Source organism: Typopeltis vanoorti, chromosome 2, assembly GCF_054136105.1.
Source record: "Typopeltis vanoorti isolate ZY-2024b chromosome 2, IOZ_Tvanoo_1.0, whole genome shotgun sequence".
NCBI classification, from domain to species: Eukaryota; Metazoa; Arthropoda; class Arachnida; order Uropygi; family Thelyphonidae; genus Typopeltis; species Typopeltis vanoorti.
The window spans coordinates 67,169,655-67,183,862 of NC_143550.1; the positions used below are offsets into that span (position 1 = coordinate 67,169,655).

Sequence of the window (14,208 nt, forward strand, 5' to 3'; positions counted from 1 at the left end):
CATAGCAGCTGGAGACTGAAATTGCATTGAAAATCCCACACAAAATAGGACACCCCAGGAATGAAAAGTGGGATATGCACAGTTAAAAAAAAAAAAAAAAAAAAAAAAAGGACTCAACAATGCTCAACTAGTAGATATATGGAGGCTTTGCAACCCTAATCTTCAGTCTTACACGTACATGAATCAAGGTATTGGTACCCCCATCTTAATCGAATTTATATCTCTTCTTCCATTATAAATAGGATAATTCAGATAAAACATCTTGGCATCAACGTGTCGGATCATAATCCAGTTCTACTTAAGTTCTGCTGCATGGAACAAGTAGAGATCAGTTCTGGACCATGGAGACTTAAATTTGGTGTAAGTGGGCCGTATAAATATGGCTCCAATTCCTGGGAGAATTTTCATCTAACCGTTCCACTGTATGGAGCATAAACATTTAATAACCTTATTACACATCCACACTATTTCCAGTCTATTGTCATCGCTTTCATACCCAAGGAGGGGGGGGGGGCAAGAATAAGAATTCCTACTCCACCAAATTTTCTGTTGATCTTTTCAACCAAATTCAGATCCTCTTCAAATTGGAATAATATTACCTGAAATTGGAATATGTGGTTAAAATTCAAATAAGCAGTAAAACAGAATATGAAGGAATGGGGAAAGGAACAGGCTTTCCTCCAAAGAATTTTATTTTTCCTATTCTAGTTATACTGTTTAATGCATTTCATAACAAGCCAACATAGTAGTAAAGAATGTGGCAACATTATTAGAAATATTAACATAGAGATAGAAGTGGAAAGGCCTAAACAAGTGGAAGAAAGAAATTTTAAGATAAGAATACAGCAGCACTTAGCAGATAACCCTTCAGCTGCATTCTTCAATAAACAGTTCACTAAATTCCACAAAGAAAGGACTATTACTCAAATCTGCATTGATGGTGAAGACGTGTACCACTGAAGACATCCTTGACTCCTTTCAAAAACACTACAAAAATCTGTTTGAAGACAATAGTACTGTGGGAAATTATAACTCTTGGAACACTAATGGCTTTCCTGTTCATATCCAAGACGGGCTTGACAGACCCATTACACCATCTGAAGTTACCACAGCCTATAAAGAATGCCAGAGAAGAAAATCCTCAGGACCTGATGGTCTAGGGATAGAACTTTGCTATGAGGCCTGGGATTTTATTTTTCCTATTCTAGTTATACTATTTAATGTCTTTCTCTGTCTGCGTGGTTAGCCTAGTGGCTGTGCGCTTCGCAACCATATGCCTGGGGAAGGAGTGGCCTAGGTTTGATTCCCGTTGGAGACGTGAGGAGCTGAAGGATCTTCCTCAGCCATAGCCAAGTTAGCCAGCCTTGGGTGTGGCTAACTGGTGAAGACGTGTACCACTGTTCCTGGGGTTTGTCATCCCGCAAAGCAGGCAAACCGGCCTTGAGAACTCAACACCACTGCAGACATAGGATACACCGGGGCATAGGGCTTGACCACCTTATCCTGTGAATGGTTGAGATTATTAATAAACCCTCAACACCGCAAGGTAAAAGAGGAGGAAAGGAAAATGAGAAGAGATGAAATTCATTTCTCTTGTCAGGACACATACCAAGTGAATTTGTAGCAAACCATACCATCCTCATTCCAAAACCTAATAGAGATCACACCTTAATCAGCAGCTGGAGACTTATTTCTCTATCTAATACTGACTATAAGATATTTTTCCACATTATCAATAAGAGGCTCAAAGTGGGAATGAGATACATAATTAAAAGCACACAAGTGTATGGCGTTCCAGGCTGAGCAGTAGAATTTAATTTGTTTCTGGTACATGATCTACTCCCCTTAATATGAAAAGGCAACCAATGGTAGAGTTATCAGTAGACCTTACTCAAGCATTTGATAATGTCTGGCATCCCTTTCTGTTCCACATCCTCCAGCAAATTGGCATAGGTAAAAAGCTGCTATCCATTATCAAAGGAGCCTATGCCAATTCAACTACCTACCTCCTAGTTAATGGGTTCCTGTCAGACACAGTCAAAATTCAAAAAGGAGTCGAGCAAATTTGAAAAGTTGCCCTCTTAGTCCACTGCACTTTGCATTGGTTCTTGAACCTTTCTTACAGGAAGTTGACAATGCACATGATTTTTATATTTAGAAGAACATTCTAGGGGATATCAAATTTTTGGCTGGGTGGTGTAGACCACCCACATTATGCAATATTCACCAGAGGGCGATAAAATTCTGTCTGTTTTTACTATGAGAGGTTTTTTAAATAGTTCAATCCTCTTAATACAGTGTGGTCTTAGTCATTTTCAGGGATGACTGGAGAGCAATCCCAGCAGAGAAGGCCAACTCAAGGTGGTTAATTCAAATAAAGCTAACCACCTGGGTATCAGTCATCTTTGCGCTTTAGTTTCAGTTGGTCTTTTGGTTGTTCATCTATATGTGATTGGTGAAAAAGGAAAACTAATAGCATTTGGCTATATAATGATATAAAAGAGCTGAGGCCTTTTTTTCTCTCTCTCATATACTCTATTTGTCTTTTATTTTCCCTAATACTATCAGGCTCTCTTGCACCCCTATACTAACTACGCTAAGCCTATGATGAGCACCCCCTTTACTTGTTCACCTCAATAAAGGTCGAAACCAGTCTAGGTAATGGCCCTTCCCATAATGCATAGTATTATACACGTACGTAATGATATGTGCATTGCATCATGGGATACCAAGGCAACTGATGTGAAGTCATTAGCCTTTATATACAAGTAGTCCAGTCGTGAAGTGACTTCAAGTGCAAACTTTGTTTGCTTGGTTTAATCCTTGAATAAAGGATTAAACCAATAATATAATTTCTTGGCATCTTTAATTTATAGTATAACCAAGTGAAAAACAACTCAACATCAATAGCAATAGCTACCATTATCTTCTAAAAGATCCTCTCCATCATCTAGAATCTGGTTTCTATAGTATCCCTTGCTCTTGCAAATTGACATACTTTGGACAAACTGAAAGAACACATGTGGATTATCTATACTACAGTTATTCTGGGAGTAGCAGACTGTGTCACAGATACAGGTCACTGGATCATGTGTGTGTGTGGGGGGATCTCCCTTTTATACAGATGCTGATATAAATCGGAGAGATTGTTTCTAGAATTTGCCTTTATATACAAGTTTCTTTAGATTTGGAGAATGTTGCGACACTGCAACATTCTCCATATCTAAAGAAATTTGGATGCCTCTCATTACCAAAAAATCTGGGAGACCATCACAGGACTGTGGGTATCATACTTTTTTACACTTAGTCTGCATTTGCCTGTTTACACAAGATTGATGTATTTCTTTGATGTTGGCATAATAATTTAATAGGTAAATAAATTTAATACTTGGTTATTATCTGATGTTTGTTTTCTTCTCTAAATATCAACAAGCAATAGCTATTAATTGATATACCTTTATTACATCTTCTAGTCTTTATCACCTTTCCATCTTAGTATTAGACCTACCAAATTAGCACTGGCCATTGACATCATAAATCATTAACTTGTATGTTTAATGTGGAGTGAAAGCTCCTGCAAGAAAGAAGATAAAAAAGATCAGCAATCGGAAAATTAAGTGACCCAATGTAAGAATGAATTGTATCCGATTCTAGAATTGAGACATGATTTAAGGATAGATACTTTAAAAAAAAAGAAAAAAGAAAAGAATAAATAATAAAAAGGTAGAGGTAATAGTGTTCTCAGAAACAAATTAATAGTTAAAAATGAAAATGTAAGTTTCTGTTGCTTAGCAGTTCTGTGGGAAGCTTATAGTATTGAGACTGCATTTTAAAGTAAATAACAAGGTTAATAAAATAAACAATTAAAACCCTACAAGTTTCATAAGTCATCAGACTTACACCTACAGGGGTACTAGCACAAAGTTATATATAACAAAAGACTAGAAACAATTAATTACACATATTGGATGTTATCAGAACTTCACAATTGGTACATACAAATAAGTAACCAGATTAAAAACGTTAAATTCATTACTGTATGCATATTGGAACTGCTAGGTGTTGCCATCATGTTCTGTGGCATCGTGCATGCTGTATCCTAGATCCATGGTGGTTAGATTTTTAATGAAAGCAGACCAAACTTGGTGTATGATTAAGACTTGATTTTTCTTACATTTTGTGAGGATCCTAAGCATTGACGAGGCTTCGTTGAACTTTCTTGTAAAACAATCATGATCAGTATAAGGCATTTTTGTTTGTTGCCAAACTACTTGATGACCTGTGGTAGTTCTGGGGAATGCAAAGCTTGATTTTTGCTGTCTTCTTTTTTCAACATCTTTTAAGTGAGTGTTCAGATATGCAGATCTCTCTCTCTCTCCCGACCTTCCTGTCTGACCTACATAGCAAATGCCAGAAGAGCAATGAATCTCACAAATGCCTGGTATTTTCATGAGGTGATGTGGAGGTTTTGGTGGATGTAAGAATATGGAGATTTTATGCAAAGATTAAAAAGCCACTTTAATGTTGTACTCACAGAGCAATATAGCCACTTTGTCTGTAATATTCTTGGTGTAAGGTAGTATGATTGCATTCTTAAAATCTTGTTTAAGTAAAGGAGGTGTATTAAGAATTTTGTTGATTGTCTTGGGTTCATAGCCATTGAGTGTAAGGTTCTGTTTCAAGTAGTGCAGTTCTCCTTTTAATTGATGTGCTGGATATATTGTATACTTCATCTTGTAATGTTTTAATCATGCCTATGTTTTCTAATGGATGATGGTGTGAAGCAGCATTTGAAAATCTTCCCATTGCGGTAGGCTTTCTATATACCAAAAAGGATAATCTTTTTTCTTCTTCATTTATTTCAATAAGGACATCAAGGAACAGTAATTTTTTGTGATCTTCCAGTTCAAGAGTGAATTTTATATGGGGACGCAGACTATTCAAATAATATTTGAAATTAATTAACTCATCCATTGTTCCTGACCCAATAACAAAAATATTGTCTTGTAATGCAACCAGCTTTTGGTTTCTTCTGATAGTTTTTGATTGCATTTGTTTCAAAATTTTCCATAAACAGGTTTACTAAATTCAAAATTTTCCATAAACAGGTGGAGAAAGGCAGGGGGACCCATGGCAATTCCTTCTTTTTGTTTCCAATATTTGTCCTGATATATGAAAAAAAAAAAGTTTTCCATACATTGTTTGAATAGTCTTAATATGTCCAGTGGGAAAGGTTTACAAGTAAATCTGCTGTCATCCCTGAGTACATTGATAAGAAAGCATTAACAGTTATTTTTCAAGAAGTGTATGCTCTCAAAATGGTATGCCTTTACTTTCTTTGACTTCTTGCTTAGCATCCTAAGTAATTATTACTTGTCTCCTTTACTGGGTATATGTGGTATAGTGTCATGACATTAAATAAGTATGTTATAAAATGAGTAAATAAAAATTATAAAAAAAATTAAGAATTGATTTTATTTTAATTAGCACAACAAACAGCTTTAATATAAAAAACAATAATTATGAGCTTGGTTTTATTGCTAAAAGCTTTTGTCTCATGGTAGTAATAAGAAATCAAAACTAAGCTTAATGTAATTTGTTATAATTCTTTAAAACAGAAATTAAGTTAGGCAGAATTTTCTTTTTTAATTCTAATCTTGGCAGTGTAAAGAAAAAGGAAAGGTTTTAGCAAAAGATGAAAATGTTATTTTGCATCCATTTTAATTGTAATTTACTTTAATTTTCCTGTTATTCATGGAAATATTAGCCTTTTCATGATAAATTCATCACAACTGGTTTAACTGGAGAATTTAAAGTAATCAAAAATAATTTCTGTATCTACATATAAATCATGGTTCTTCAAAGTTTTGATAAGTGATAAGCATTCTTTAATCTTTTATCTTTTAACTTAAAATTCTGTTGTGACAAGCAGTTTAAATTCTGTTTGAGCTAACCATATAAATCACTTATTACATTAGGATTCAGTACATCATTACACTGGAGTTCAATCAGCAAGAGCAGCTAATCTAATTTATTCCTGTCTGCTTTTTCGAAGGGCAATCAATACAAGAACATTAAAACCTGTAAGGCATTCAACTCTTTTTTGCATGATTGTTTCCCTAATTGATAGCTGATAAAAAAAAATAATAATTTTCATATCTAATTCTTTTTTAATAATTCAAAATATATTGAAAGATATTTGCAAATGTGCCTTTATGAATAAAAATAAAAGGTTGATTTTGATTTGCTTTTGTTTATTAATGTCTTAATGTAGTAATATTTTCAATATATTATTCAATTATAATGTTATTTTTCCAAAATGATGCAAAGATCAAAAAACATTTTGTTTAGTAGGTCACTTGCTTTGCACTCATGCTAATTTCCATTAGCATGTTGAGTGCAGAGCCAGTAATTATTATGGTGGATTTCAACAATGAGAATATAGATTATAAAGAGGAAGAATAGTCACTTGGAGGGAAGGGGGAGGATGTAAATTGAATTTATACTGCCACTATGAGATAATTATCTGAAACATCATATGATGGAGGGGAGTTGGGATTTGAGTGTGCTGGATTGGGTGGTAGCATCAGAGTATTTGTATATGTGGAACTCTAGAGTAGGTGATAGCTGAGGAGACAGTTTGAAACAGTTCCATAGAATAACATCCTCCAAGATGACGGAAGCAGTATCAAACCGTAACTCAGAGTGAGAAGAATAAATCAGGTAGAAATTAAATGGGTGGATAACATCATTACACAGGAGCAACAAAAAAATTAAATTTATGGAAGGTATATAAATAGAAACGTGATCAGTGAGCTCATAGGCAGAAGCACAGCAAGAAGAATGGGAAATCCCCAAGAGTAATTTCACTCCATGGCAGATAAAGGAAAGAACATATATGGGATGATAACTTTAGTGATTGCTGATGGGGTGGGTAGGGGGAGAAAAGTAGATGAAATAGTTGAGTAACTGGTCACTTTGCAGGGTATACTATCCATGTGGAGATATTGCAGTGCTAAATGTTGAGAATAGAGGTGGGTGAATTTGAGGTGCTTAGGATATTGCAGAATCTTAATGTTAATATTACCACTGTGGTAATATTAACATTAAGATTCTGCAATACTGTGGTAATATTTGCATTAAGATTTTGGTATATCAATATATCCTGTTTTATTACACAAATGTGTAAAAGAATTAGCAGTTCCTCTGACCAAGCTGTTTATTTTAATGTCCCTGCTCTGATAGCGTCTCAAGGGACTAGAAAGAAGGCAAAATAATTCTGTTGCATAAAGACAAGTCCAGGACAGAAGTGGCAAATTTTAGACCAGTTGTTGTCATCTCATGAGTGGCAGTTAAAGTATTATAAAATCAGTCAGAGGCAAAATTCTAGGGGCTGATAATCTATGGGGACAGCACTGTTTTGTGAAGGTAGCTCTTACCTTAGTAATTTATTCACTTGTTTATAATAAAGTGAGTTGAGTTGGACGTTATTATAAACAAATGAATAAATTACTAAGGACAGTTGAGTTGGAAAGAGCCTCCATAGCTCAGTTGGTATAGACACAACCCTTTGGTCAGAAAGACCTGGGTTCGATTCCGTCTATGATGTGAGGAACCTTTATCTGGTCTATTTCAACTAAAGGTGAGTTAGCTGGTCTCATATGGAGATATAGGTTTTTTCCACCGGTAAACTCTGGTTTTTTGTCATTCAGAACAGGCAAACCGGCCCATGAACACACATGGATTTACAGTCTTAAAAATACATACTTAATCCCTCATTAGGAGGGCTCAACCAGTCATAAGGGACAGATGAGGAACAGGGTGGGGGAAACCCATATGAATGAATAAATAAATAAAGTTGAGTTAGATGAAGGAAAAAGGCTCTACAGTGATATTGCTGAACTTCGCCAAAGTATATGATAGGATACCATGTGGAGGAACCTTGTTACCTAAACTACACGAATAAAAATGAATATGATGGTGATATGGATAAGGTGGCTGATGGATAGACATCAAAAACTATTGTACAGGAAAACTTTGCTTAACACAAATTCAATATGCATGATAAACAGTTAGTGCAATTGAGTGATATGATACTATTTCCTGCTTTAAGCGAGTGATTAATCAGTAAACAGGATTTTTTTACGTTATGCAAAATTTTACATTACATGAAATTTTTTGTTGCCAATCTGCAGTGAGTGGGAAAGCTAGAAGTCATTAAGAGACATGAAAGTGGTACTAGTAACACAATGATTGTGCGAGACCTGGGATACAGTGAGTCTACAGTTTTGACTATATTAAATAAGAGCAAAAAATACAAAGAACAAGAAAAAGTTGCTACTGCTTCTTTTAGTATGCAGATCACCCAAAATAGAAGCCACTTAATGATCAAGTTGGACCATCTTCTATCACTCTAGATTGAGGATTATAACCAAAAAAGAATACCTCTTAGTACAGGAAATATTCAGGTAAAAGCTCTCAATATTTCTACCTCATTGAAAGAGACCAAATTTCAGGAGGAATGTGAAAGCTTTACTGCAAGTTTAGGATGGTTTGACCTAAACTTGCAGTTTTAAAAATCGAACTGGATTGTATAATGTAAGAATAACTAGGGAATTTGCTAGTGCTGATAAAGATTCTGCTGCCAAGTTTCCTGAAGAATTGCAAATCATAATTCAGTAGGGTAATTATGAATTGGCAAATATTTATTGTCGATGAAATTGGTCTCTTTTGAAAGCATATGCCAACAAAAACTTTCCTAGCTAAACTGAAGCATCTCATCCACGATACAAAGTATCTAAAGATAGTCTTATGCTTTTATTAGGAGGCAATGCAGAGCGCAACTTTAAACTCAAGCCTATGTTAGTTTATTGTGTGCAAAATCCAAGATCTAACTTTATTGAAGAAATCAGCACAATTGGAAAAGAACTTGGATTTAATGAACTGGATAATGAAGATCTGAGAAACTTGCGCATTTCCCATTCCAAACAGTTAAGCGAGAATGATCTCCTTCAACTAGAAGAACGGTGTGCACATGAAAATGAAGATAAGGAGTGCGAACAAGAAGAGAATGTTATGACTAAGAAGCTAATTGCAAAAGAACTTGAGCTAACTCTTATTTAGAAGTATTGGTCAAGTGTTAATAAACTATTTAATAACCAACTAGTTTTGCCGGCTATTGCTGTTGGCAATCTTCAGGGAATAAGGTAGGCAAAGTAAATTACAAGCTAGATGTTAACTGACAATTCTAATTCAATAACAAAATACTACTGAGCGTGAAACAATACACGTGGCGCAGATACATGATTTACTTGAATTATAATAATTTCAAATAAGAACTTGAGCTAGTTTTCAATCACATTGAGTATGCTAATGAAATTTTGTTTTATGCTGATCCTGATATGGAACGAAGTTTCAAAGTCTGCCAGCTATCGCAAATTGCATGACAAGATGAAAAAGTCAACCACAATTCAAACATCTTTACTTAATTTTTTTTGTAAAAAAAAAAAAAAAAAAAGCTCAAACAAATGTTTAGACATTAAATAAAAATTTAAGCAATTGATTTTATTAACTTTGATGACTTTATTCTCAAATTGATTTTATAACAAAGATCTGTATTTAAGTTTTGTCGATTTGGAAAAGGCATATGACAAGGTGCCAAGAGAGAAGCTATTCAACATGCTGCAGTTATATGGTGTCAATGGGGCATTATATCAAGCAATACTTAGTCTTTATTTGAGTTGTAAGTCAGCAGTTAGAATTGAAGGAAGTACAGGAAGATGGTTTAATGTTAAATCTGGTGTGAGACAAGGATGTACATTATCCCCTCTGTTATTTATTATCTATATGGATCACATTATGAAGGAAAGTGGTATTAAACATGATATCAAAATTGGAGATGTTAATGCCAGCTCTTTGCTTTATGCGGACGATGTTATACTTCTAAATAAATCTGCTACAAGTCTGCAAGATTCTCTGACTAAAATGAATAACTGTTGTAATAGATATGGTATGAAGGTCAGCAATAAAAAGACAAAGACAATGAAAATAGGCAGAATTGTTGAAAATGTCAACTGTGTTGTGAATGGAGAACCTGTGGAACAAGTAAAACATTTCAGCTACTTAGGCACGATTTTTACTGAAGATGGTAAATTAAATATGGAAATAGACAACAGAATCAACAAAGCTGGTATGGTAGGAAGTCAATTGAATAAATTCATATGGAATAAGAGAGAAATTAGTCGGAACACTAAATTAGCTGTATACAAGACAATGTTCAAAACAGTTTTAACTTATGGATCTGAGAGCTGGGTCAGAAGTAAAATACTTGACCAAAGACTAGAGACCGCAGATATGAGAGTCCTGAGAAAGATTAGAGGCATGAACAGATGGCATCAATGGCTATTAAAAACGAGAATATTAGGACAGAACTTGACATTGTCAGCATCCAGGAACTGTTAGCAGAGCTAATCTCAGGTGGTATGGTCACTTAAACAGAATGGGTGAGGAAAGATTAGCAAAATAAGTGTTCTCTGCCAAGTTGGCAGGAAAACGACCCAAAGGAAGACCAAGATATAGGTGGATTGATACGGTACAAAGTGCCTTAGACGATAGAAATATAAGATCTGATAATGTTGGTGTCTTGACAAGTAACAGACTGATTTGGAGGAAAATTGTAGATAGGAAGTTAGTAATGATGTAAATTTTTCATATAGTACTATCATATTCTGTACACCCCTTGAGGGTACATGGCAGGAATTTGATGATGATGAAGATGATTTTATCTTCTGATATAGCTTATGCTGCAATTTTTTTCCAAATTTATGCTAACTGATGGATGAATTATAATTATTTCTATTGTTTATTGTATTCACTTAATTCAATTTCGCTTAGCGCGCATTAATTGATGGATATAATTAATCGCATTAAGTGAGGTTTTCCTGTATGTGTTAGTTGAATCCAAGAGAAGGTGACTAGCAGTGGGACACAGGGGTCCGTACTTGGGCTGCTACTGTTTAATTTGTACGTAAATGATATAGGAAATCATTTAAGGGAAATATTCAGTTTTTTGGTAATGCAGAACTGGGTAGAGTAGGAGTTAATAAAGATGATGTGGAGACCATGCAGGATGATTGAAACTGAAAGTATGGGTAAAGTGGATGGTTATCCAATTTATTTTAAAAAAATTATAAGCTACATACTTCACAACAGAACAAAACTGTAGGAAATTTATATGGTTATAGAAATATAATGGCTTATATTTCTTATTTAGTAAATCTCAACTGTTAGTTTTCAACTAACATTAACAGTTGAAAGCTAGTTAGTTTTCAACTAACTAGCTGTCAACTATAGTTTTCTTTTGTTTCAGACTCACCAGTTATTTTAACATAGCGTATCTCTCATTTTTCTGTCATTTCCACTTCTTTTCTATTGATACCATTTCTACTGATGGTGCCTGTCTTCAGATCTGATGTGTTTGAATTTGTTATTGTAATGTAGTTCACTTTTCACTCACGTACCTGGTTCCACAATGAAAACAACGTGGTCTTTTTGTTAAACTGAGGAATGTCCTCTCCCATTCTATTCATTGAGTAGATATCTACCTAAAGGTTTTTGAGCCCATACACAAGAGGTTGGCTGATCAACTTATAGTACATTAGTATGATATATGGGTAAATCTACCTAGCGGTAAGGAAATAAAGAAACAAATTAAACATAACCAGCTCTTTAGGAATAATTTTGAATGCTCCAGGTTACAGTAGCAGAGGAATTGAAATTTCCTATGAATCTGTAGTTGAAAACTGCACAGGAGCTGACATCTAAAACTGCTACATGTTTCTAAACAATTTAGAGGAAAATGGGAGAATTACTAATGCCAGTTTTGATGAAGTGTAATGTATTCAAGCATGAATCAAATGCTTTTGTGAGAGTACCTGAAACGATTCACTGAGAGATGTCATTTATCACAGTTAAAATTGCTCTTTATATATACTAGCCAAAAAAATTTGAGACCTCTGTTTTTATAATTCCATCCACAAAAATGTTAGAAACCTATAGAACATTTACTGCCTTTGGTGATCTAAGGAAATGTTCTATAGGTTTTTAACTTTTATTGTTACATAAAAAATTGTTATGTCTCTAGAGCAGGAAATCCTGCTCTAGAGACCAACATAAATTTTTTAGTGACTTCAGGCCTACATTAATCAGGATAGTGTTCTTAACACCAGACAATGAAAATCATAAAGATATTTGCAAACACGTATTTACACTTTGGTGCTTATTTAAGCTCATCTTCAGATTTTGATGGAATGAAATAATGATAGGTTTAATACATCTGATATTTCATCTCTGTCAGTGATATCATCAGGGATATAATACACATAAAAGAACATAAATGATAAGTGGAAGAAGATGTTAGATTAGAAGCCTAAAGTTCTAAGAGGGATACACTCTATAGCTTTTGGTAGGTAGATAGCTAACTGTCATTGGCTGTTGAGTGACAGTTCTAAGAATTACTTTTTTTCAAATCTTGGGAAGTTTCACACAGCCATATTTGGTTGCTTTTTTAAATCTTCTGCATATTTCAAAAAAAAAAAGTCTTTCAAGTTTGTCTTTACTGTGGTGAAGCACATCATAGTTTTTTGTGGTTGTTTGTATTTTTCATTTGATTCTATGAAAAGTGTTCATGACCTGATCAATTAGACCTAACTAGTTGTGGCGGTGTATATATTTCTCATGTGCCTTAAGACAGATATTATCAGACCTCTCAGTTAGTCCATAATATGACAAGTTGCAAGAATAAGGAACCTTATACAAGGAGATCTGGAAAGTTCCAATAAACACCTGGAACAAAATGATATTAAAGCAACTGATATCACCATAAGAAAGAACATACTAGTAGCAGAGTTCTGAAGTAACTTATGTTCTTATATTCTTATCTCCTTGTATGTTCTTTCTTGTGGTGATATCAGTTGCTTTAGCATCATTTTTGTTCTAGGTGTTTATCAGAAATTTCCAGACCTCACCCCTTATACATGACTAAAGCAGGGAGGATGTTGATCTTGAGGAGAATGGATATGAGCAGTCAGTTTCATGAGGTTTGAAAGCAAGTAGAGATTATATTTGTTTAAAATTCTAGATATTCTAGGTGTGTACATGATTTGTTGTTTTTGCATCTTGTCATTATTATGAACAAACTGGGCGGGTCTTAGGAACACAAGTTGCAAGAACAACAATTGCTGCAGTGAAACAGCACTTTTTTTTTTTTCATTTGATTCTGTGCAAGGTGTCCAAGGTATGATTGACTATAGTTATGGCAGGGTTATGCTTCAATGCAGCAAATACAAACTTGAGAGACTTTTGAATCAGTAGTTATCAGTAATGATTTTGCACCAGTCTAATCTTAATAAATATGGTTATGTGAAACTTCTTAGGATTTGCGAAATAGCATTTCCTAGATCTCCTGTCCAGCACCCATAGAGGGTATTCACCCCCCCCCTTCCCTGCCAGAACATTATGCTTTCAGTAAAACATCTTCTACCAGTCATTTCAGTTTTTATATTATATCCCGGGTAATGTTTCTGTGATAGACGAAATATTGGAAGAACTATTGAATTTATATTTAATTATTTCACTGTGCTGTTTTCATTCCATTAAACCTGAACCTATTTGCAAACAGATGTGCCACAGTGGGATTTAAATCCACAGCTTTTTTTTTACGTTGAGCCCATCCAGATGGTAACCTACATTTCTCAGTCTATAGAAAGACTCGTACAGGCCATTATATCTATGCTGAATCTCATCACCATCCAAGTCAAAAGGCAGGAACTATTAAAACACTGGTTCATCGGGCCCACTCTTTTTGTTCTTCAGATGATCTATTACAGAAAGAACTGCAATATATTATTTCTTCCTTTCTAACTAATGGACTTAAGAATTCCTTCATCAAAAGAGCTTTGAGTAGTTTTAATATGTCTTCCTCTTCAAATACAGAAGAAATAACCTACATTCCTATCCCTTATGTACAAGGCATTAGTGAACGTATAGCAAAAGTTTTAAAACCACTGAATATTTTTGTTGCCTTTCGACCATTCAAGAAAAATCTCCACCTTTCTCACTTCTCCTAAAGACAGGCTTCCACATCTTAATTATCCAGGTGTTCTACCAGATTCCTTGGTCTTGTGGATTATCTTATTTTGGACAAACAGG

The 14,208-nt window shown here is 34.6% G+C and overlaps 1 protein-coding gene across 4 annotated transcripts in view; it reads left to right on the forward strand.

Moving 5' to 3' along the window:
- Nucleotides 1-14,208, forward strand: part of LOC150109126 (carnitine O-palmitoyltransferase 1, liver isoform-like) — a 307,532-nt gene that overhangs the window by 169,537 nt on the left and 123,787 nt on the right. For all 4 annotated transcript variants that reach the window (XM_090405758.1, XM_090405762.1, XM_090405750.1 and 1 more), the window contains exon 8: nt 5,979-6,083. In XM_090405758.1, coding sequence (XP_090261884.1) covers nt 5,979-6,083 — 105 coding nt within the window. The remainder of the gene's footprint in view (nt 1-5,978; nt 6,084-14,208) is intronic.